The sequence below is a fragment of the Uloborus diversus genome, chromosome 4, assembly GCF_026930045.1.
Source record: "Uloborus diversus isolate 005 chromosome 4, Udiv.v.3.1, whole genome shotgun sequence".
NCBI classification, from domain to species: Eukaryota; Metazoa; Arthropoda; class Arachnida; order Araneae; family Uloboridae; genus Uloborus; species Uloborus diversus.
In genome coordinates this window covers 185650241-185676548 of record NC_072734.1, presented here as the reverse complement: position 1 = coordinate 185676548, position 26308 = coordinate 185650241, and the positions used below count along the sequence as shown (strand labels likewise).

Genomic DNA, 26308 nt, shown 5'->3' with positions numbered 1-26308 from the left:
GTGAGTACCCTACCTGAAGAAGTAATGCTACGTTCTGGTTGAAATTTGGAATATATGTGAATCCATATGTAAACAGGCTTTGGTTCAATTTTGGCGCCAATCGCACCAAGAGGTGCTGATTTTTTTTATTATCATTATTTTTTTAGCGAATAAAAATAGCTTTATTAATGCAACAATAAGAAAGATAAATCGTAATAGATTGTCGTCTGCGTATTTTCTCGTGATTTTAATTGTATGGAAATGATCGGAAATATTATCTCAATGATTTAAAATTTTTAACTGTAGCCATTTTAAGTTTGTTAATAAATAAAATATTTGTAATTAATTCAAGTAAGGCTTTTAAAGTAACTTTCAATTTTCGCTCTTTGTTTTGTTTTTACAATAATTCAGACATTGGGATGGTCGTCAAGTTTTTGCATGTGTAATTTTGTTTTTGTTAGGAATATTGCTTCCTCGTCAAGCATGGGGAGGGATCAGAAAAAGGAAAAATATAGAAGAAAGTTTCGCGATGGCCACAATATACTAGTTTAAATTGGTCCCTGTAGAGTCAGTCTAATACGCATTAACCTATTCCTATTGTACGTTTTTTTCATACAGTCCCTTCAAAAACGTATAAACGGTGCTTCACTGTATACATACCTGCCAACCCTTCCGGATTTCCCGGAAGTTTTACGGATTTTTATGTCCTTTTCCGTTTCTCCGGTTATGAGCAAAATCTTCTGGATTTTTCACGTTTTGTAGGAAAAATAATTATCTCGCCAATTTTGGCGCTAACGATACTTTTGTGGAACGCGGCACCACGTTTTAGGCCAAGTAGCCAAGGAAAGGTTGCCGTAAGAGACTGGCACGAGAAAAAGCGGGGCAAGATTATGACGTCACTGAGTGATACAGCGCATGACTTCATCGGGATCCAATCAAAGCAAGCGTCGCGGCGGGCAACTAGGGGCACAATTTCGGCGCCAATTATCTTCTCATTCTCTCAATTCGAGCTGTTTTTGCTTCGTTCTTTTTTTAAAATGAGTACCAAATGTTATTTCCAAACTTTTAAAGAAAGCAATAAAAGTAATATTTACTAAACGAAAGTAAGTTCAATTGACATGAAATTCATAACTAATATAATGTTAAATGTAAAGAGGATAGGGGTCCTGTTTGATTTTATTTTGCGTTAAAATCTTGTGGATAAAAATAAAAAAATCTTCCGGATTTTTTTTCTCAGAGGTTGGCAGGTATGTGTATATCAAAATATCGGATATTTCGGATTTTTTTGAAAATATCATGATATTTTGGAACCCTGGAGGCATGCTTGTGTGTAGGACATGGACGCAACTGCCCAGAAGGAACATATTCTGGTGGACCGTGCTTTTGGTAGAGACCCAGGACCAGAGGAGCAGACGTAATTTAACGATCAAGTGTAAACAATAAGCAATTTTGTGATTGCTCAAAATAATAATAATAATTGTAACTAATATATTTTGCTTATTACATATTATTTTAAAAATCTGTTACTTTTTTTATTAAATATCAGGGTTTTTTAAATGCTTGTTTAAACTATTTTCAGCCTCTGATGACATCAAAAAGAAGCCTGGAAATCATGCAAACTATGTTATTAAAGTTGTAAGTAATTTCTCCTTTTGATAAGCTTTTGAGTTCTTTTTTTTTTCTTTTCTTTATGTTTTCAACTTTTAAAAGTAGTTGATTTCAGCAAATTTACATTAAAATTCAGTTATTTATGTTTTCCTTTAATACTATGTGTGTTTGTGTTTCCTTGTAAGTTCTCAAAATGCCAATCAATGTTTTGTATGTTAATTAAATGTTCTCATTTTACTTCAAATGTTGATGTTTGCACAATAAAAAATTTGGGTGAAAATTTTTCCTTAATTGCAATACTTTCTTTACTATGTAAAAAGAAGTGAAAAGGGTGTTTATGAAATGTTTTTAAATGTTATAGACCCATTAAAGGAATTTTAAGTTATAATTGAACTTGGTTTCTGTGAATAGTCGAAATTTTCACATGTCAGCACATGAGCAGCCTTTAACACAAATGAAAAATAGATACAATCATTCATTTATAGCAGAGTCATATTGAGCAAATGTGTGGCTATAACATAATATATGAATAATTTAAATATAATGTAATATTTAAATTATTTATTTTGGTGGGCTGTTTGTAGGGTGTGAAGACGAGTTATGACGTATGAGACTTGCTGTTAAAATGTTTGCATATTTATGTAAACCAAAGGAAAAGGAATAATGGTTCAACCAACAATTCTTGTAACTTTTTAAAAAGGAAAATTTCAAATTAAACATAATTTGTGAAATGCAAACTGTTTACTGCAGGCAAGTATTTTTGTTTTAATCAGATAGAAGTTTCTCTTCAAAACAGCGCTCAATCAAGTGGACACTAAATCAGGGTTTTACTATTTGATCAGTGTAATTGTCTGGTGGTGATTGATAGCTTTCAGGTCTTCTCTCGCTTATTTATATATGTTTATTTATTTGAAGTTTTTTGCTATTATTCAGGAACCACATGCAAATGGACCCCTCTTTTCAGAAATGCACTTTTATCACCGTGTAGGAAAACCTGAACAAAGTGAGTATGTTTTACTTAAAAAAACAATGATTTTTTTTTTTTTTTTGAAAGGTGTGTGTAAAGTTTAGACTATCCTTTTCTTTTGAAACAATTTCTATTTAAAAAAAAAAATGTTTTTTGCAGTTAGTGAATGGATGCAGAAAAAAAAGTTGACATTTTTAGGAATGCCTAAATTTATTGGGTCAGGATCTCATGAATACAAAGATATCAAGTACAGATTTATGGTGATGGAAAGATTTGGGGAAGATCTGCAGAAATTGCTGGACAAAAACAACAAGACATTTCCTTTGAAAACTGTATTTACAGTAGGGAAACTTATCGTAAGTGCTTTTTGTTTTGCAAGAATATTTGAAAAATTGTATATTTAATTTGATTTTCACTTTCAATTTTGCTTTAATCAATAGTAAAAGAAAACATAAATGAATATCAGAAAATTAATTTTAAGTTTTTGACTTTTGGCTCCTTTATGATCAATCAATTGCTGAATTTTATGAGAATCATCAGTTTTTAATTTTTATTCTTAAATTTTTTCATTGCACTTGCAAAACTGGCTACAAATGAAAAGGAATAAGTGAGAGTCTCATTTTTGACTACAAGTCAATGTTTTCAGAGTTGGTCACTATTTTCACATTTAAAAAACATTTTGCATATGACTTTGATAAAGTGCATCAGTGAAATAATACATTGTTTTTTACAATCAGGATTACATGGATTATTTTCTGCTTACTTCTCCATATTCTTTGAGCAATTCTATGATGGTTTTCAACCTTTTAAGCTCTGTGCTCCTCTTGAAATGCTGATGTAAATGAAGGCTGTGGTCACTTTTCCACTCTCGCTGTTTGAAGATGACATAATGCTTCATGTATAGATAAAATTTTAAATATTTTCTAAAATGTTGGGTAAAAGTTGCGAAAAAAAAAAACTTATGTGCTCTTTCTTCAGCTGTAGTTAATTTTAGTAGCATTTTGATAATGTGATTCTAATTCGATATTAGTTGTTCTTATTTTTAAGCTATAGCCTAGTCAGTTGTGACTTGCTATCTGTTTCCTGTATTTAAGTTTGAGTTATATTGACATTTGATATCGATATTAAATTTATAAGCTTTTTTAATCTCATATTTAGCTGGACATTCTTGAGTACATACACAGTCATGGGTATATCCATGCTGATGTTAAGGCTTCAAATTTATTGACAGGCTATGGTCCTGGAAAAGAAAATGAAGTAAGTTAAAGTATAAAAAAAATTTTAAATAAAATATATGTGTTGAAAGATTTTGTGTGTGTGTGTGAGGGGGGAGGGAGAGTTTGTGCTACTGACCTGAGTTTTAGTCCCATCGCTTTTGGCATTTTTAAAATGCCCTAAGCCAGTCTCTAATTGATCAACTGTTGCAGAACAGCAAAAGGGGGGGGGGATCTAAAAACGGAGTTAATATTGTTACAAATTCTGTAAATAGTAATTATTTTTATGATTAATTTTTTGTAATCTGGGTAAATTCAGCGTTTATTCCACTAACTGTCATCTAAAATTATCGTAGTAACTTAACCTGTAAATAGTTTCTTGTAATGTATATACAACCCCCCTCACATTGAATGAAGTATATAGTCCCCCTATTTCCGAATGGGTAAGATTCGTGAATGAATAAAAAGAAAATATGAGAAATTGGTAGAAGGTTGTAGAATTTTCTGGTTATTTCTTAGCTGGTATGAAAGGTCAGGCGTCTTGTGAATCGAGAGAGTCAGTTCTGCTTTCTAACTGTTTTCTCATTTTTCACTGCTGTCTGTGAATGTATTAGTGCTTGCGCTGTTATTTTCAAATTTTGTTCTTTTCACGTATTTTGGATTTAAATGCGTGGTGTACTGAGTTATGTACAGTGTTTAACGATATTCGATTAATTGCTGGACGTTTGAAATTGTTACCTGCTCTATTTTTAATATTTGTAAATAAATTCATTCTGTTTTTATCAAAATTGGAATCGTCATTTCTAAGAAAGTTTGAAGTTGCATCGAATCGGTAACTATTGTTTGAAGCCATTAAAAGTTTAAATTCTAGTAAAAGTTCTATAATTTTAACTCTTTATTCATGGTTAATGCATTATTAAATATATAATCATTCTCAAATCATGGAAAACAATCCAGAGTAGTGGTCATTGACTGTTCAAAAATAATTCAACTGATGTGAGAGAAATTAAATTAACTCTTAAGTCAGAGACAAAATCTTATGTATTGCAGCACTGCACATAATTGCAATAGTATTCAGGGGTTGATCCAGATCCGAACTGGGTCCGCTTTGAGGCCCTTTCACAAAATTCTGCATCATAAAAGAGGCCCCTTCACAATAATATAACATTGAGTTGATGGGAGAAGATCTTTTTTTTTTTTTAACTGGAAAGCTTCTTAGATACTTCAACATTTCAGCTACATGAGAAACATAGTTGCCATATTTGATCATTCACAAGATGGAATCAGACAAGATGCTTAATAGAGATGAGACAGGCTCAGCCCGAAGTGGGCTCGGGCTCTAGAATTGAATACGGGCTCGCCGAGCCTCAAGCTAAGATATTCAATCGTCAATCTCCAAACAAATTCAAAGAAAATAAACATTATCATGCTGTGAGAAAAAGAAACAAACATTTAAATAAATATGTTCAAGCAATGAAAATTTAACCAAAAAAAAATTAACGCTTGTTTGTAATTTTATTAATTTTTTTTGCGATTACTATTACAATATGTCATACAGTAATGCATTTAAAGTGGAGAAAATTTAGAAAATTCTGTTAATGAAGAATATTTGATATAACATTTTTCATTCACAGAGAGATTAAAAAAAAACGTAGTTACAATATATATAAGTATCCATATTTAGTTATTGTAAGACAACAGCTGAGACTGACATTTCATTAAACCATGTCAGACTGTAGAAGGCTCAATTTTTGATACAAGAAAATTTCCTTCGGGATCGGGCGGGCTCAGATTTTGGTTCGAGACAATATCACCCGGGCTCGGGCTCTCAAAAATGAGACCAAACTCATCTCTAATGCTTAAGTACCTAAGTTTATAAGAACAAAGCAGAATTGGATGTTTGTTTGACTGCATACTAATGCAAATGACGCAAAATGTGCTGTAAATCTTAACAGAATTGGAAGTTTATTGAAGTCTATTGAAACTAAGGCAAGATATGCCGTAATTTCTTTTTTTATATATAAATCTTATTTTCTTGAAAAATCCAAATTTTTATCCCTCAAATTTTTGTGCTAAAAACTGAATATTTCATCTAAATAATAGTTTTTTGGGATTTTTTGAAAAGTGAAATTTCATCTGCACAATTGCGTATAAATATAAAAGCTCAGCCAAGAAAAGGTTTAGCTTTTCTGTGTTTTACTAATCACATGTATGTACAATTTATTTTAAAAAGTTATATGGCTTCCATAAAGCATAGTATGAAAACAGTAATAATTTATAATAGACTGATTTTATATTGTAATTTTTATTTATGTTATGTTTAATACTACTGAATATTAACTACATGAAATCTGTACTCTTTGACAATCCTTACTTATGTCTGAAATCTTATGTGAATTATGAAAAAAAATTAATCTTCAGGCATTGCAGTGTAAGTAAGTTCTTTGTTCTGTAATGTGTGTTAGTTTTCTTATTTGTTTATACTTAGTTGTGTTAAAACTTTTAAAATTCATATTAAAAATTTAAACTTTACATTGTTTAAAAAATCTATACAGATAATTTTTTGGTGATGAAAAAGAAAAACTTCTGAGCTGAAATAATTGGTGATATCCAAGTAAAGTTTGAAAATTGGGGATATTTTAATAACATAGAATCAAAAAAAAAAAAAAAAAAAATTTGCATTGTCTTGGGTACATTATTATCTTATGTTACTAAGACTGTCAAATATAGTAAATTGCAGAGTTTGAAAATATCATGATATTTCCAAAAAATATTGAAAATATCCGATATTTTGATATATATATCCGATATTTTCAATCAGTCCAAACTCAAGTCTTCAAAATTGTAAAAGCATCTTCAAAACACTCTTAATTTTTTTATATTGTTATTACAATATGTAGACTTAAAATTAAGGTTTCTTTTATTATTTATATCAAACATTTCATTTGTCATTTTAATCACTTTTAACGGAATTAATTTACCATTAGCTGTTTTACTTATTTTTCTTGTTAGCTAGTTTTACACAATTATAATATGATTGGGAAATAAAAAATATGTATTAGTTGGTGCATAGTCATAGGACATTTTCTTTTTTTTTTTTCTGACCAACGTTTAATATTAAATCAAACACTTTTAATTAGAATTAAAATTGTTACATTACTAATAATTTTATGAATATAAAATAAAAAAGGAATACTACGTTACTTTGTTATATTAATGATGTATTAATACATCTTAAAAATATAGTACATAACTTTTTGGTTATTTTCAAAAATAAATGAACAATATTACTATTATTAATATAATTTTTATATTGAAAATACCATGGTTGAAAAAATAAATATCGAAAATATCATGATATTTTCAAAATAAATATAGGATATATATCACGATATATATTGGCGAACCCTGGTAAATTGTCTTAAATATTTTAAGTGAGTACATTGAATTTTTTATAATTCATAGATATATCTTATTGATTTTGGCCTGGCTTGTCGTTATGTAACCAATGGGGAGCATAAGGAATTAAAAGAAGACAGGAGAAAAGCGCATGATGGAACCATTGAATTTACTAGTAGAGACGCTCATATTGGAGGTATAAATATATATTTTTTTTAATTCTATTGTTCTTTACATAGTATCAAATGTCAGTGCAGTGATCTCTCACTAAGACAAGGACAAAATGCTCAAAACAGCCGAGTAAAAATGCAGGAGCAGCTCAAACAGGGCATACCAATAAAGTTTACTTACAAAACCCTAGCGACCTAATTCTAGATATAGTCATTTAAAAGAATGCATTCGAGATTGTGATGATTTTAAACGATGCGGTGCTCACCGTTATGGTTATAGTGAACAACAATGACAACAGCCACTTTTTGAGCGCTCAAATTGATCAGTGTTTGGAAAACCCACTAATGGTTTAATACTGATTGGCATATCATAAAAGTTGCTCATTGGCAAATTCAAACGCTGAGTTGAAGAAACAAGTTTTCTACACTGCCTTTGAAAAGTTTCTCTATTAGGGCTTTGCAAGTGATGTTCTGTGAATGGCGCTTCTTCTACTGTTGAATCCTGTGAATTAGCCAAAGTTAGTCCAAGCACCCCCCTTTTTCATATTGTCATTAGTCCTTTATAATGTCTTCTTAGCAAATGCTTTATGTTGGCAATTTCCATCACACTCCTATCATTTCAGCGCTAGTTGTAGAATTTTCAAAACAAAAGCAAAAAAAATGGGCGTAGCCATTTTGAAATTTTCAAAATTCATTCACTAACTATACATGTTACTGCTGAGTCCTGGAAGCAGAGCAAAAAAGGACAAATTCTAGCTATACGCAACTCTTGACTTGAGGAACCTAGCTTTTTGATTTTTTTTTTTTTTGACTCTTATCTTATCGCCTCCAGACTTTTTAAAATGATTCTCAATGCTGATTCTTAGAGACGTACCGAGTACTCGGTAACTACTCGGTACTTGGCCAATTTGCCGAGTACTCGGTACTCGGTCAAATTCTGATCAGATACTCGGCCAATACTGAGTAGTTGCAAAAAATTGAATATTGTCCAAGACAGATATTAAAATTTATAAAAAAAAGCAAGCGTCATATTCTGCAACCATTTACAACTAAAATTTTAAGTCAAATTTAAATTTTGAGAAAAATTAAGTTTGTAATGCTTCAATGGAATAAATCTTTATTTTAATGTCCCCAAAGTTAATAAAACTTATTTATTAAAAATTATGCAAAAAAGGTAAGCGTAGAAAATATGGAATTTTTAGATTAAAAATGGATTTTTGATACAAACAAAAATTAGTTATAAAAAATATAAAAATACCTTTGCTTAAAAAATAAAAGGAAATAATACAATGTTAAAAGCACAGTGCAAGAACACTGCAGACACGTGTTTTGGCGTTACAAGAAAATATCTTTTTCAATGCATAAAATGGGAGCTCGTGGATTTAGAGGCATCCATCAAAAGTCGGATTTTCTTGTTGAATGTCTTTACATTCTTTAGCTCACATGTTATGCACTGAAAAAGACGTTCCTTGTAACGGGGGCGGGCAGAAACACGTGTCAGCAGTGTTCCTGCACATTTGTTTTATCTGATTTTGAAAATTATTTATGTTTGGGGGGACTAAAACTATAATTGATTCGTATACAGTGAAAACCCTCCTAACGTACACCCCTCAAAGGCAGACACCACTCTTATGCGGACAATTTTTAATTCCCCAGTTCCAATGCAAATAACATTATTAAACCCGTCCTGCGGACACCTCTCTATTGCGGACAAAAAAAATTGTCCTGTTGGTGTCCACATTAGAGGGATTTTACTGTAATCTGTTTTAACTCCAACTTGATTAATCCAGGGGCGGCATTTCGACGTTTCATTTGGGGGGTCGATTAATAACTGGCTTAGTATGGAATAAAACACATATTGGCTAACAGGAAGTAATCATAAAATGTGTTTGATATTCATAAAAATTAGTGTTTAGAAACAATTTAAATTTTTGTAACGAAAATTTTCATTAATTTCATTACATGTTACTCATATAGAATGTGTTGATAATACAATTTTTACCTTATGGTAAAGTTTTCCTGCTCTTTCGGATTGCAAAAATCAGGCTTGAAATCTTGTTACTAAATAAACTAGACTGTTACCATCAATGCCCCGTGTCGTGTTTTTTTGCCAGTAGTGCTAAAAATAAGTTTTTTCCCCCATTATGCTTCGAAATTGATTCCCTTACCTCCTAAAATTGAAAATGATCTTTCTTGATTAGCCGAGCTGTTTGGAATAGTTAAAAAACAATTGAATTAACAAAAGTTACGTGTGAAAACATACTTTTCAGATTTTGTTCTTCAAAATCACCCAGGCAACTTTAAAATTTATTCAATGATGAAAAAAGAAACCCACCATAGTCTAACCTCTTTTCGCAAAATTAATCTTTTTGCCTCATGTAAATTTAACTCATAATTGAAACATTTTATTTTTCGTTTTCAATATCCAATCCAGATAATATAGAAGCGGTGAAAAAAAAATCCAAATGATATAAAATCAAACAATGATTTAATATTTTGTATGAACCAATAGATTCAGTTTCTAATGAATTCAACAAAGGAATTGATGATAAATATTTTTCTGTATTTTTGGCTCTAAAAAATTCATTTTTTCCGCTCCTTTTTAAAATTGGCTCGGATTAAGATTTTTTTTTTTGAAAAGCTCCACGTTTTTTTGGAAAAATACATCTATGTTAAATTTATTAACAGTTTCAAGTGTAGATTGAACTGAAGCTTGAACAGGCCGAAAAATAAGGTTAGCTAATAAAGATATTACAATCGAGTAAAGCATTTTTCAAAAACTCTCTACAATAAAAACAAATTGAGTAAAAAATTAAACAAAGTTCTACATGTTAGAGCATCCATTTTTTTCCCCATTGAAAGAGCCGTTTTCGAAAGTGATTTCTTCCAGGTGTTTAATCGCTGCTTTTGAAACTATCGAGAAAAAGTTTTTATGATTGTGGGTCTCCTTAAGACCATCTTGTGTCACTCCGAGATTTCATAATTAAAGAGCCCCAGAAAAGGTATTTGTTGAAGTACAATATTTTGTTCAAAAATGGCATGTATTTTTAAGAACTTTCTAAGAAAGCATATTATGCATTGAGTAGCTGAAATGTATTCTCAGCAGAAGAAAGTGACGAACACTTGTTAAAGAAACATATACTTAAAATATGGGCATAATGAATGTAAAATACCAAGGAATTTTCTTGTGAAAATCATGCAGTCAGACTACTTGCACGAGCCTCTTATATTGGATGTACCAAAGTTACACTAAACACACAAGTATGAAGTATTTAGCCAATAGGAGGAAATTAGTTGTTTAGTTAAAATTAACCATGGTTAATGAATTTTCATCAGTTTTCTTCCCCCCCCCCCTCAAAAGGCCGGCAAATTCTTCATGAATTTCTAAGTCATCAAATAATGGAAAACACTTGCTCTTGTCTGGAAATATGTCGAGTTCCATAAACTAGCGAGATTTTTAAAAAATAACATTGATTTGCGAGTTACATAAATTGAAATTCCCCATTTTTTATCATTCTGCTCAAAAAATTTGGAGGTGCGACTGCCCCCTCTCGCTCCCCCTATTTGCTGCCCCTGGATTAATCATACTTTTTATTTATTCATTTTTTTAGTTTTAAAAATAATTTTTTTGTAAAATTTTTGACGCAGACAAAATTCTTTATATAATGCGTAATTAAATTTCAGCAAGAATTCAGTTTTAAAAACTATTATATGGACAAGGAGGTCTATACTACTATTCCAATAAGTTCAAAATTCATCACATGTGTGTTGGTGGTTCTTCTAAAAACATAATTGGTACTTGGTAACTCGGCCGAGTAGTGAAAGGCCGAGTACTCGGCTACTCGGCCAAAGTGCTACTCGGTACGTCTCTACTGATTCTGGTACAGTTTTTTTTATGCCTGGCAAGAACCACATACAAAATGCACATAAAGGAAAAACTTGCATAAGAAAGAACTCATGTAAGTGATAGATCACAGCATATTTAAAAATTTAAGCCGTGAATTTTTCATTGCACTACATTATATTTGTTATGAACATATAAATGCTGTTTTAATTCTTAAAATATGCCTTGCATTTAATTGACGCAACATTTTGTTTTCAGCTCATTCACGGAGAGGGGATTTAGAAATATTGGGCTATAATATGTTGCAATGGCTGTGTGGCCGTTTACCATGGGAAGATAACTTAAAAGATCCAGAAAGTGTTAGTCGTCAAAAAAGCATGTAAGTAATTCTTTAAACTTTTCTTCATTCTTTTAGTGTTGGCAAATTTAAAATATCCAACTACGTAAGTTTGGTCACTATATTCACTTTCTGAAATGATTGCTTTTTTGAGCCTTGCCTCACTTTACTATTCATATTGGGAATGTATACAGTCATTTGAGAGTTGTGTTACTTTGCTTGTTTTTTTTTTATCTATGGTTTGCATGAGAAATGTACTCAAGTTAGTGGTAAGGCACTTTCTTTTTTGTTCTCTAAAGAAATGGAGAAAAAAGAGAAAATGAGTTATATACTGTGGGAAAGTAAAGGGCAGTACTTGCAGAAATGAGTTTGTGAGATATTTGAAGAAACTAGTTTTGCACTTCGTACATAAGAACAATAGGAAAATGTTGAAATAAGACTTTTTTCATGATTTCTTTCCAGTAGGAACCAAATAAGCAAGTTTATACACCAACCCTAAAATGTAGCAGATGACAAAAAAAGCAGGAAAAAAAATAATAAAATTATGCATACTGCGCTTTATTTTCCCACGGCTGTGTATTTAATAAAGTTATTTTACTTTAGTAATTCTCAGGATTTTTGAACTCTAGTTGCAATCACCCCTGTCCAATATCTAAGTTCATATGCTTCGTATTTGTATATAGATTGACGAATCAATATAAATCATTAGCCCAAGCCTGATTTAGGTCCAATCTTAAACTGGCTCAGTCCGGTATATCTCTCGGGAAGGCCAGCTTAAATTATAACAATCTGATATTATGCCTTTAAAGCCCTGAGATAGGAAGAATTAAGTGATGTTTATTAAAATTTTCTTCAGTTTTTTTTATAGGCAATTTCCTATTTATCTGACCAGTTTCAAGGGAAACTTTCTGTTATAAATGACTTATTCTTTTAATTTTAACATATTTATTGATAAATTTATAGATCTTAAATCAATTTTTTTCATCAATATTTTTGATTCAAATATTTATACTGTCAAGAGCACTGTAGCTCTTTTAGGTTTTCCTTTTCACAAAGTGAAAGAAATCCTTCAGCTGCTCATTGTATGAAGAAGAAAATGTCATACAAGGCAGTGTGAGAAGCAAAGGGATGTAAGTGACAAAACTAAAAATTTTCGAAATAACTAGTGCAATTATTAGGAGAACTCCCCTTCTCTGTCGTGGGGCAGGAGATGGTACTAGTAGCTTTCGTAGGTGCTGCTATACAGCAAGGTTTAGGGCAGGGTTTGCCAATACATATCAGTTGATATATACAGTGAAACCTGTGTAAGTTGGCCACTTACAGTGTAGTACTATGGTGGTCAACTTACACAGGTGGTCAACTTATAAAGGGTGGAAGTGATTTTTTTATTTTTTGTCATTTCTTGCATCATGTTTTCATTTTTTGATTAATTGACACTTACTCTTCCTGTTTAACTCACTCTTAATGTTTAACACTACTTAGAAACAATAATTAAAAATGTTATTCAAATATTTTTGTTTTCCCCCCTTGTATTTACTATATTAGACACTAGTTTTAGAAATTCCATATGCGTCAGCTAATTTTCTCTGGCTTTTCCCCTTTTCCATTAATTTTAATATTTCATGCTTTTTATCAATCTCAAGTTCAACTAACTTTCTTTTTGAAGCCATTTTATGTAAAACTTATAACACAAATAGCAACAAGCTGGACTCTCCTAGTTCATAAAGGCAGCTGAAAATGAGAATGTCGTATCTCTTAAAGCCTTACACCAGAAATAAGTAACTTTACTCTTTAGCACAATTCCAGTGTTGCCGCAAAACATTCTAACTGGAAGAAAAGACTTTGCACTTTTCTACTAACAACCTGTTTTCATTGAACAGCGAGTAAAAAAGGCTATCTCAAACAGAACAACAAAAGAAAATCAAGTTTGGAGAATAAAGAGCAGCATATGCTGCTGTTTTATTTAGTTGGTAAAATGTTGGTCTGGCATCAAAGCATTAAAATTATTCTTGGAAAGCTATAAATAAAATAAACTAAATAATTTGCTTCATTAGGTTTAAAAAAATTAACCAAGTGGTCAACTTACAAAGGTTTTTTTACAATACTCCAAACCAAATTTGGTGTACATTAGTGGTCAAGATAGACAGGTGGTCAAGATAGAGAGGTGGTCAAGTTACAGAGGTTTTCCGTTATTATATAAGATAGGACTAATTCTGTTCCCGACAAAAGTGGTCAACATAGGCCGGTGGTCAACTTACAAGGGTGGTCAACTTTACAGGTTTTACTGTATCCGATATTTATTTTTAAAATATTTGGATATTTTCGATATTTATTTTTTCAACTACAGTATTTTCAATATAAAAATTATACTAACCATAGTAATATTGTTTATTTATTATTAAAAATACGAAAAGAATATGCATTATATTTTTATGATGTATTAATCCATCATTAATACAACAAAGTAATCTAATATTTTTTTTTAATATATTACTTTTTATTATTAGTAATGACACAATTTTAAATCATATTAAAAGTGCTTAATAAAACATTAAATGTTGGTCAGAAAAAAAAAAATTTCTTATGACTGTGCACCAACTGATGCATATTTTTTATTTCTGAATCATATAACTAAAAGTAACTAACAGAAGAAAAATGAGTAAAACAGCTGATGCTAAGTTAACTTCATTAAAATTGACAAAAATGTAAAATCAAATATTAGATATAAATAATGAGAGAAACCTTAGTTTTAAGTCTACATATTGTAAAAATAATGTAAGAAAATAAAAAGTGATTTGAGGATGCATTAACTATTTTGAAGACTTTAGTTTGTGCTGATTGAAAATATCGGATGTATATCAAAATATCGGATATTTTTGAAAATATCATGATATTTTCGAACCCTGGTTTAGGGAAAAAAATCAATGAAAGCCTGCCTAGGATCTGAAATTTAAACGCATTTTTTTCAAAACTTTAAGAAGTCCACTTACATCCCTTTGCTTCTCACTACCTCATATGATTAACATAATTACGAGCGTATTTTTACCTGGCATTTATAATTTGCCTCCAGGCTCCCATAAATATACTTTGGGTATTTTTTTTCAACCGAAGAGGAGTGACTCATTCAAATTAAAAATTTCTGCATTTTCACAGGAAGGCTAAATCTGTTGAGAAATTTACCTCTTCAAATGTGAAAGAGGAGGGAGCTATTTACACTTTACAATTGGCTGCAAAGTCATCCCGTAGAATCTGTGCAGAAATGAGCTATTTATGATATTATTGATGCTCCTCAAGGAATTGTGCTTCTTTCAGAAATACATTTAGACTAGAAAATCACCCGTCAAGGTATGATGGGTGAAAATTGCTTTACATTTGAACGAAGCAATTGCCTGTTTGGTGCTATTTTGATAATTGAAATTGTAACCCTAACTCCAGTGATGAACTCTAAACTCCAGGATAGGGTTCATTGTTGACCTCCTTTTTCGTTTCTTTATTCTCCTAAAATGAGTCTTACCAGTAAAACAGTTGAGGTATCGGATTCAGTTCAGCCTAGTCAAAATGATGCATTTCCCTGCATGTCAAACACTACCAAAAAATACTGTCAAATTATCATGCTGTTTCGTTGTTGGTGACGTCAGGAGCTTTACTCGAGCATTCGCTATTATAAATATGAGTATATGCAAAGTTTTGATTTATTTTAAAGATAGTATATTGTTCCTTAACTTTTGAAATAGATTAATTGCTGTTAAAATGAATTTTCATAATTTCTACTTTTTGCATACTGCAAATACTCAAATTATTTTAAAAGTTGAAAGCCACTTTACCTTATTTTATGTTTTTTTTTTTTTCATCCTCAACTTTTGTTATTATAAGTAATTGGCACTTAATTATTTGTCTTATTAGCTCATTTTATTTTACATTTTGCATTTTTTTAATGTATATTGTAACATTCTGATATATTTCATAGGTATTTATCTAATGTTTCCTCTCTCATGAAAAGTTGCTTCCAGAAACGAGCACCACCACGTAAGTAAATAATTATTGTTGATGATAAATGAGTTTGGCCAAACAAATTTTGGGCCATTTAAAGAAAGCCCTTCACAAAATTGTTTTTAACCAAAGGCAGCATACTATACCAAATTCCATTTCACCAAGGACCATTCAATTACACGCAAATCGGAAATCTAATGTATATTGATGCTTTATTTTGGTTTACATTTTACAAAAAGATTTAATTTTGTCTTTTTTTTTTAATCACTAGAACTCGATGAAGAATCTTACAGCCCTGCAAAGTGTGTGTAGCCTAAATCTCCTTGCTGAGCTTATAAATAATGTCTTAATTGAGACAACGCGTAACGACTAAGAGGAAGTGGGACACATTGATGCAGGAGAATTCATTTAATTACTTTTGGAAGAAAAAACAATTTTCAGCTTCAAAAATATGAAGATAGTCATGGCAAAACATTCTAAGATTATAATACATGCAAAAAATAAAATTTAAGATGACAATTTAAAAGAAATTGATTTTATTGCAAAATGAGATTTGTATCTATCTGCCTCACCTGTGAGGGACATTAATAGTTTTTTGATACTGATGGTATATCATTGAAACAAACGAATACCATTACATTCTAACATTTATATATGCTTAAATCTTAAGCAATTCCATGCCGTAGGCCCATGTTCGATTCCCAGCAAAACAGGCATCCAATTTAAGATTTTACTTCTTTCATGCATTTAATTGAATGCATTTCAGTTCTATTATATTTCTTTTGCTTTTGCTTTTCTCTATTTCTTTTTGTGCCTGAATTATTACAATATGACTTCAGTAAAATTCTTATGTTGCTGCTAAGTAATCAAAATTTAATACTTAAGAAAACATTAAAATGATTTTGAATTACCTAAACTTTATGCAAAAGAATGTGCAAAATTGCTTTAAATAAAAAAAAATTAACAAATGTAAATAATATGAAAGGGCTCAAATGGCAGTTATCAACTGCTAATCACATGGACTTATGAATTTGATTTTGTAGTGGCCTGAATCAGAATTCAATTTTTGGACCAGCAGATCACCACTAATTTCATAGGCTGCTTACATTTTGGAACTGTTGTTTTGTGTCAGATTATTTTGGAAGTTTCTTCTGGCTTTTACTTTTTGTTGGATGAGTTTGGGAAACCAACTTCACCTGTTATAATTAAAGTAATCTTTGGCTTTTTTTTTTTAGTTAACATGTTTTCTGACTGCAAGTACATATGAGGTAGTGAGAAACAAAGGGATGCAAGTGGGAAAATTAAAAATTTGGAGATAACCAGTACAAATGGTAGGTGAATCCCTCCTCTTTCTTGGGCAAGAAAGACTAGTAGCCCAGGTAGGTTCCGGTATACAGCTTGATTTAGAAAAAAAATCAATGAAAGCCTACGTAGGATCTGATCTTTAAACGCCTTTTACTTGAAATTTAAAATAGTTCACTTGCATCCCTTTGCTTCTCACTGCCTCATATGTTTAATGACTAGTGTGTCAAATTTCTTAGATTTCCAGTATTTTCCGAGTAGTTTTCCTTGAGCATGTTAAGAGCATACTTGCTGTACTTATCAAAACCTAATAAAGTTTGAAATTGTTTTATTGAATTATTCTTTTAAAATGTGAACAGTATTTGTTGAAAAATATGATGAAAAACAGAACATCGATTTTTAAAGATACGTTTTTTTCAGAGCATAGGAATTGATTTTTCTCTCATTGCATTCTTGCAGGTGGTATTGCTGAATATTTTTCATATGTGGCTAGTTTAGCTTTTGAAGAAGAGCCAGATTACAAACATTGTAAAAATATTCTAGCAGCAGCAATCAAAGCATCTGGTTTCATAGATGATGGTATCCTTGTATACACTACTACACAAATAAAACAGCCATCTCGCAAGGTATGTTGTTGTTGGTTTTTTTTTAAATATATAAATTTTAAAATGCCTGTTTTAATAGTCTAATAGTCACCCTTTTTAATCTTAAGAACGCATTTTTAGACATTCTCTGATGATGTTAAGAGAAAGAAAGGCTTGGGAGCCGTTTGCAGAAATTAAAGTTTAAAAAATGCGATTACAGGCGATATTTGTTGACGGTAGGATAAGAGGCGGGACTTTTTTGGGGCTGCCTTTGATCAATTTTTTTGGTGAAGTAGATCTAAATCGATAATCCCTCCGCTCAATTTTTTCAAATTGAAGTTCCAAAAATGCCGTTACAGACAAACTTTGATAATGTTTCGAGCAGTATGGTTCTGGGGCTTTCCTCAAAAAATATTTCGAAATTGAAGTCTTAGAAAACCAAGTTTTTAAGCGATATTCGGTGCTGAAGGATTTAAATGCTGTCCCCATTAAATTTTTCAAAATTAATTTTTTAATGTTCAGATTTTCTACAGGAGCATTCGGGCCCTTGTCCTGAAAATTTTCGTTATTGACATCTTAAAAACATGACTGTATACCATATTTGGTAATGTCAGGGGTTTGGCAATTTGTCAAAATTGAAGCTCCAAAAAATCAATCTTAAACAATTCTCCATGTTATTAGAATGCAAGACGCTCCCCTTTAAAATTTTCAAAATTCAAGTGCTGAAAACAAGATTTGAGACATGCTTTAAAGGTATTGGTGGAGGAAGCGGACTGCTGAAGCATAGCATTATGATCTTTTTTATTTTTAGACCAAATACAAAAAGGGGACTGGGAAATCTTTTTTTCAAGCTAACTTCACTTTATTAGGATTCAAATAAATTAAGAGTCTCTTTTTTTTTGTTACAACGCTTATTTCAGGTTTTTAAAGCTAAATTTTGTTTTCTTCTATAAGTCAAAAATTAAAATGCTGAATCGATGGTTTAATTTTATTTTTGCTTCAACTATGCCAATAGATATTAATGATATGTTTATCATAGGCCGCTAAAATGATTTTGTCAAAATAAGCCGTTTTTATATTTTTGATGCTTTGCCACTTTGAAGATTGCTATCTCTTTGCATCTGCTATGGGTATTGGATTTATCAAATTTTTGATGTTTAGTACGCTTTGTTAAGAGCTAAACAAATAAAATCTCTTTATTTTTGTTAAAATCATGGAATTTATAAGTTTTAATCAAAATTCTGTTCTCTTTAAGGGTGTCTTGTGTCAAAAAGATAAATGCTGAAGCGCCTGCTTGAATTTTACTTTTTTTTCTGTTATTTTGAATAAATTTAACATAATGTAGAATGATATACAAATATTAATACTTGAGGGGAGCCCCCTCCCCCTTTCCCTCCAAATACCAGAAAACTCTCAAGATATTTTCAACAGAAAGGAGGAAAACATAACCAACAAAAAGTTCAACAAAGCAGTTTGCACTTGTCGAATTTCTAAAATTTCTTTTTTACAATTTTTTTTTCTTTACAAAATTATTTGATTTTTCACAAAAAGCGAACCCTGTTAAAAGTCCTGGACAGACCCCTGTTAGCATTTTACTTTGCTTTGTGGTATTCTAGCTCCAATTGTTGCTTTTCAATTTTACTTTTTTTTGGTTCCATAAATATTCAGGTAATTCTTTTCACAAAAAAGAGGCCCTGTGAAAAATACCAGGCAGACCTCTGTTAACATTAAGTGTATTGGTCATAAGTTCGAAGCTTTGAAAAAGTGACGTGAAATCCAGGTGTGGCGATAACGAGGTTTGACTGTGTATACTTTTAAATAGGTTTTTAAAATAATTTCTTTAATTTAAAGGGCCATTCTGAGGAAATTCTTCAGTCGTCAGTGGCTAGTAGTAGCAATTTCATTAGAAACCACTTTTTTAAAATAGTTTTTTTTTTCACTCAAAATATTAAAGGATATTTTCTTTTTACTTGATGAAGTTAATAATTCAAAATGAATTATCCAATGTGAGAAAAATATTTTTAATATATTAGTTCATAAAGGCTGCTTTGTGCTATTAGTGGAAAACGTTTTATCAATTACTTAACTCCTTTTATATGGATAAAGGTCATGAATTTATATGAGGTGGCAGCTGACAAAAGTTATTTGCTCTGCAGGCAGTGGCACTGCTAATTTTGCTCTTTACTTTAATTGCAGCAAAATCTCAAAGGGCTTCTCCCAAGAGGAAGCTGTAGTTCATCCCCCCCAAGCAAGTTGAAGCGACAACATTCAATGATATCTGATAGTCCTGGATCTTCACCTATTCCACAAAGAAAGCTTCGGAGGGTTGCTTCAGCAACACAAACTATGCAGTCGACTAATGCAGAACATTCTAAACTGACTTCAAAAATTGTGCTTGATAACCCTACTCCAGCAATGCTTTTAGTAATGAAACGTAATTTAGAACGACAGTTGCAACAGAATGAACTTATGAAGAATAAAATTAATGGTGAAAAAAATGGTGCTACTAAAAAGATTGTAGATATAAAACCTGCAGCAGATTTTTTCTCTATTAGAAGAGGAAGAGGTAAGATCATATGTATTCGTAGCTTTATTTTTTTGCATTATTTTTAAAAAGTTTAATTCACATTTAAGTTCTTAGTGCATAGTTAACATTCATGACTTTCTAAAAATAAAATGGTTTTTCTCACAAATGGTGTTTAAACCAACTAAACCTGGTTTAAAAAAATAAAAAAAAAAAAGTTTTTTTACCAACCCTGCTATTTAAGCACGTAAATAGAAGTTTGCTGTACAATGACGAAAGGCTGCACTTTTGGATTTTCTTGAACTCTGAAAAGTTTAACGTTTTGCTTTTCTTTCCTGTGCCCTTCATATATATAGTAGGGTGGAGTGAAAAAAAAATAAATTTTCGAGTTTCAAAACGCCTTGGGTCTCAAAAGTTGCCTTTTAGCATCATTATGGTACCATTAAAATATTAACCACCTAGGATAATATCTTTAGGTTCCAAAATCGCCCCAAAAAAGGCCAAAATTGCAAAACATCAATCTTTTTTGAACTTTTTTACGAAATTTAAAATATATAATTTTGAAAAAGCTTAGGGGTTCAAATTTTAACGCTATGTAAAGTTAATATCTCCTAAAAGTTTTAGGTCCATAGAGTGATTTCTCCTTATTTTCTAAAAACCACAAAATAAACCAAAAATAAACTTTTTTCTTCCATTTTCACACGACCTTGTAAAACAAAAATAAGTCAAGTGCACACAATATAAGTATTTTCAATACAGAAGTTAAACTTGTTTATGAGTTAAAAAATTTATTTTATTATTCAGATAATTTATTATATTACATTAGGAGCTTTTGCTACACATCATTTTTGTAGTTTTTGTATACTATAATGGTACAATCACATTAACAAGCAACCAACAAGAACAAATAATTTTGTTTACCAGTTAGTTTTTTGATTATAAAAACCTTTGTTACTGAATTTTCCATTATGCGAGTCCGAATTAACTCGACTCAATTTGCGTACAGAGCCGCCTTATATTTGGGGTAGACTGAAAAAAATGAATTTCCGAATTTCGAAAAGTACAAGTGATTCTCTTTGCAAATCAAAAAGAGCAAAAATCATGAATACAATCAAATATCATTAATACAAAAACCCGGTTCAAATAACACAGGATGTATAAAAGTTCTGCTTGGAGAAGATGAAATTATACAGTATAACATTATTAATTTCCTAATATCTGATGAAAAGCCATTTGACAACTTGGTTGTTATTGGTTAATTGGTTACAACCGTACAAACACCAGTACTGGTGTAACAGGAGGAGTCATTTGTCGTCTGAAGTTAAAAATAAACAAATACAGTGGTCGATTTAGTCTGCGTTATGCAAATGAACGTTCATTGATTGAGACATTTAATGCAAAATTAGAGCGGAACAACTAAGGGGCCCCTCAAATATTTTTAGTGACTAACAGAAAAGATATCAAAACCTGCGAAAATCTGCCACTGGTGAAGTTAAAAAATATATTCTTGTGAGACTGTCCCTTCTACTTAGACTAGAACAAATCTTAGCTCCCATCAACTATACATTCGTATGAAATTTTCCAAGGTGTTTCATCTGAAGGTTGCTAGTTATACATTTCAGAGAATCAGAGTGAAAATATGGTCGCGCTGTGCATATTGCTCTTTGAGCAATCTCTAGATGAAATATCTTGGCAAATTTTATACGAATATATTGCTTATGTGGACTAAGATCTGTTCCAATCAAACATGAACGGACGTTCTCCAAGAATATATTTTTTAACTTCACTAGTAATAAATTTTTACTGGTATTGATATCTTTTCTGATAATTACTAAAAATACTTGTGGGTCCTTTCGGTTTTCCGTTCAAATGTTACATTAAATGTCTCAAAGTAAGTTCATTTGCATACAGCAGACAAAATGAACCACTGAATGGGTTAGTTTAGTTTTAACTTAAAACGTCAAATCACACCTCCTGCCATACCAGTAATGGTGTTGGTACTGTCACAACCGATAATAACCAAGTTGGCAAGTGGCTTCTAAATGCTCATTATTTGTTTAGAAGTTAATAATGTTATATTTTATACTAGTGGTACCCGCACGGCTTTGCTCGTAATAGAAAAATTAAAAGGTCTTTTGGTTCGCCTGTATATTTACAAATAATGTATGGTGAATTTTCTCGCCAGTTGGCTTGTACCCATGTTACGGTTCCACGTTATGATAATTTTGATCTCGCCAATTGGCTTACGCCCAGGTTACGATTCCACGTTATGATAATTTCGTAATTTACTCGTCCATCTTATGATATTTTTGTTCTTAAAATTGGAATAGAAAAAGAACCACATCGAATTTTTGAAAAATCGCTTCGACGTGCACACCCCCATGCTACCAACTAACTTTGTGCCAAATTTCATAAAAATCGGCTGAACGGTCTAGGTGCTATGCGCGTCACAGAGATCCAGACATCCAGACATCCTCCGGACAGAGAGACTTTCAGCTTTATTATTAGTAAAGAAATTTAGCTTCTCTGAACGGAATTGTTATTTGTCCTCTTTTTTTGAGCCGGAGTTTCTTGTACCAGAGTATAATGATATTCAACATTAGTTGTAAAATGCTTTATGCTCTTTTTCAATTGCGAAGAAAATCACATGTATGTTACCAAATTCGGAAATTCATTTTTTTCAGTCTACCCTAAAAATAAGGCGGCTCTGTTCGCAAGTTGAGTCAAGTTAATTCAGACTCGCATAATGGAAAATTCAGTAACAAAGGTTTTTATAAACAAAAAATTAACTGGTAAACAAAATTATTTGTTCTTGTTGGGTGCTTGTTGATGAGATTGTACCATTATGGCATACAAAAACTACAAAAAAGATGCGTAGCAAAAGCTCTTAAATGTAATGTAATAAATTATCTGCATAATAAAATAATTTTTTTAACTGAAGAACAAGTTTAGATTCTGTGTTGAAAATACTTATAATGTGCGCACTTGACTTATTTTTGTTTTACAAGATTGTGTGAAAATGGAAGAAAAAAGTCGATTTTTGGTTTATTTTGTGGTTTTTACAAAATAAGAATAAATTACTCTATTGACATAAAACTTTTAGGAGATATTAATCTTACATAGAGTTAAAATTTGCACCTCTAAGAATTTTCAAAATTATATATTTTAAATTTCCTGAAAAAAAGGTCGATTTTTTGCAGTTTTGGACTTTTTTGGGGTGATTTTGGAACCCTAAGATATTATCCTAGGAAGCTAATATTTTAAGGGTATCCTATAGATGCTAAAAGGCAACTTTTGAGACTGCAGGCGTTTTGAAATTCGAAAAAAAAAAAAAAAAAATTCACTCCACCCTAATCTACAGGGTGTTCTGTTTTAACTTGCAAGACCTTTATTTTCGCAGCCGTTAGCCCTAGATGTATACTTCCAATTGCAAAAGTGTTCAAAATCAGATGCAGAGCTAAGTTGTTGAAAGTTTGAAGTGAAAATAAAAAGTCGTCAAAAAATACAAAATTTAACTTTTTACACGGACCCCAAGTCCCCAAACTTATATTTAACAAGTGTTTAAAATTGTATGTCGGCATAGTGTGGTTTTTCAAATTAAATCAAAATTTTTTACTGTTTCTTTGCTTATCATGGCATAACATTTGCATTTATTTTTGAATAGCATTGAAAAATATAAATATTTTGCTTTTTTACTTCGACAACCTGTCATTCTTCTGAAAGGGCGATAAGATCCAATCTCATCTTCTGTATGGTTTCTTAAAACTTGAAACTGGAATATCTCCTTGTGTTTTGGTTGCACAAATGTCAAGTTTTTTTGTGTCAGTAATAGTTTTCAATGGAGATTATTTCTCTAAATATTAGTTAGGGGGACCTAGGGCCAGTATAAAAAATTAAATTTTGTATTTTTTGACTCATTTTTATTCAGGGTTCATACACTTGTGGTTTAAAAAAAATCCCTGACTATTCCAGGTTACTCGCTTCATTCAAAATGAAGTTTAAATAGCAATATTTTCAAAATAATTAAAATTGTTTAAAGTAGCAATGCGAAAGAACTGAAACTTTTTCTCCTTAGATTTAAAGAAGAAAAAAATCTTGGATTTTTTTCTTTCCTAAATTTTAAGTTTTTTTAAACACTTTGTTCAAAATTGTTTTAATTGGTTTACTAATTCTTGAAAACAAACTGCTTTCAACTTACTTTAGCGTTTTATCGATGTCATGTGTCATGCGTAATATTAGCCTTTTGCTGTAGTCGTGCAGCAATCTTTTAGCATAGCAATGCTTTTGGTCTTTTAATTCACAATACTTATTTTTATTTTCTTATTAGTATGTAAAACAAAACATATTAAGCAAAATACAAAGCTATTTTTCAGTATAAATATGATTAACTTGTTGCATCGCTCGCCATACCAGAAAATGCATAATAACAAAAATCGACATCCGCCGATTATAGGCCATGCCAATAATCTTTTTTTTTCTTTCGCTTATTAAAGAATGCTTCCATTAAAATTTTTCTTTTCTAGAAAATAATTAATTTTTAAAAATTCATAATTTGTTGCACATTTTATGTTACTTTCAATAGTTTACATAGAGAAACATTCAATTCTGTTTTTGGAAGTTTATGTCTACTTCCATCATGCAAACGACCAAATATGGCGACTAAGTAAAAACTTAAGATAATAAGTAGATTTTTGAATTTGTAGCATGAAAGTGGTTATAAATAATTAATAATCCTTAAAAAACTACATTTAAGACGAAATAGTCAGTTTTTAACACATAAGGGTCTAATTAGAATTTAAAAAAATTGTTCTGAAGATAAATTTTTGCATTTTTCAAGAAAATAATTATGAATTATTCGAAAAAAAAAAAAGCACATTTTGCGTTGTTTTTAATACTTTGCATAGCAATAAATATCCAATGCCGTTTTCGGGAACTTAGGCACTTAAAAAGTCTTGTGTACATCCATCTTGGGAATGACCAAATATGGCGGCTGCGCCCCCCCCCCCCCCCCCAAAAAAAAAAGTAATTTTTTGAATTTATAGCATGAAAACAATTTAAAAATATTAAATCTTCATGGAACAACAATTCAGTTGAAAAGTTTTTGGCACAAATTGCATCCAATGCAATGAAGATAAAATTAAGTTTTAAGAACAAAATTTTTCATTTCTCAAGAAAATTATTTAAAATAATAATAATAATAATAATAAAACAATTTTCAGCATATTTTGTGATACTTTCATTAATTTGCAATTAAAGAAAACATCCAATTATACTTTGCTTTTGAAAACTTAGGCATTTAAGGATCATGTCAACTTTTATCTTGTGAGTGACCAAAGATGGCGACTACGTTTCACACGTAGCTTAAAATACTTTCCGATTTAAAAAAAATCGATTTTCCCAGATCCCTCCACCCCCATTTTCAGGCTTGTGCTTTCGAAGCAGTAAATTGTCCTCTTCCCTGTTGAGTTTGTGCATAATTCCTATTCCCCCGAATAATTATTTTCTTGAGAACTATTGAGTCAAAAATGGCGGCTGCAAAAGTTTTTTTGCTTCGCCACTTTTTTTAATTGCCAGTTTCATTTTACCTCAAAATTTTTACTATTTAGGAAAAATAGATAAAAAGGGAGATTAGATCTCAAATTCCCTGGGAAAAAAAATTTGGGGGGGGGGGGGGCAAATTTGGAAAATTCCCTGACATTTTTAGCTGTTTCATTTTCCCTGACAATTCCAGGTTTTCCCGGAGCGTGCGAACCCTGTTATTTTTGATTCAAACTTTCAACATCTTAACTCTGCATCTGTTTTTGAACATTTTTGCAATTGGAGGTATACATGTAGGACCTAACAGTAACGAAAATAAAGGTCTTGCAGGTTAAAATGGAACACCATGTATATATGCATGCATGACAGTTGCTTAATAATTTGAACAAGTTTTTCTCTAATTTTATTCCTTATTTTTTTCTTTATTTTTCAGCAGGTCGACCAAAGAAGCTGAAGAATGGTTTTCCACATTAAATTTCAGAATGCACAAAAATCAAATTGAGTGTTCCTCATGCCTGTGAAGATTTTATATAGTGTGTGAAAGGTTTTATGCATGTTATTTTGACATGTTGGTAATGCAACTTCATGGATAAAAATGTAAGTTTCTTACTGGAAAGTAAAATTATGTGCTTGTCATCTATGCAAAGTTGAAGAAATAGAAGCAGTGAATTGGTGAGGTTAAGAATGCTTACTATGCAATAATCGGTGTTACTTACCAAGGATAATCTATTTTGAATAAATTCGTGTGCACTAAAATATGAAAGTTTATAGATTGGAAAAATCTTGTATATATTCTTTAGAATTCTTGTACAGTTTTAAATCTTAATTAAAAAAAATGTTTTGTTTTTGCTA

The 26308-nt window shown here is 31.0% G+C and overlaps 1 protein-coding gene across 2 annotated transcripts in view; it reads left to right on the top strand.

Moving 5' to 3' along the window:
- The window catches only part of LOC129221590 (serine/threonine-protein kinase VRK1-like), a 41359-nt gene extending 15058 nt beyond the window's left edge, over window positions 1-26301 (top strand). Inside the window, exons 4-13 of one of the 2 annotated variants that reach the window (XM_054856105.1) lie at window positions 1559-1614; window positions 2521-2590; window positions 2714-2910; window positions 3713-3811; window positions 7234-7363; window positions 11440-11560; window positions 15486-15544; window positions 17270-17436; window positions 19591-19960; window positions 25893-26301. In XM_054856105.1, coding sequence (XP_054712080.1) covers window positions 1559-1614; window positions 2521-2590; window positions 2714-2910; window positions 3713-3811; window positions 7234-7363; window positions 11440-11560; window positions 15486-15544; window positions 17270-17436; window positions 19591-19960; window positions 25893-25930 — 1307 coding nt within the window. In that variant the 3' untranslated portion in view covers window positions 25931-26301. Of the gene's footprint in view, window positions 1-1558; window positions 1615-2520; window positions 2591-2713; window positions 2911-3712; window positions 3812-7233; window positions 7364-11439; window positions 11561-15485; window positions 15545-17269; window positions 17437-19590; window positions 19961-25889 lie in introns of both variants that reach the window. The other variant, XM_054856104.1, reaches the window with a different exon arrangement.
- The last annotated feature ends 7 nt before the right edge of the window (window positions 26302-26308 follow it).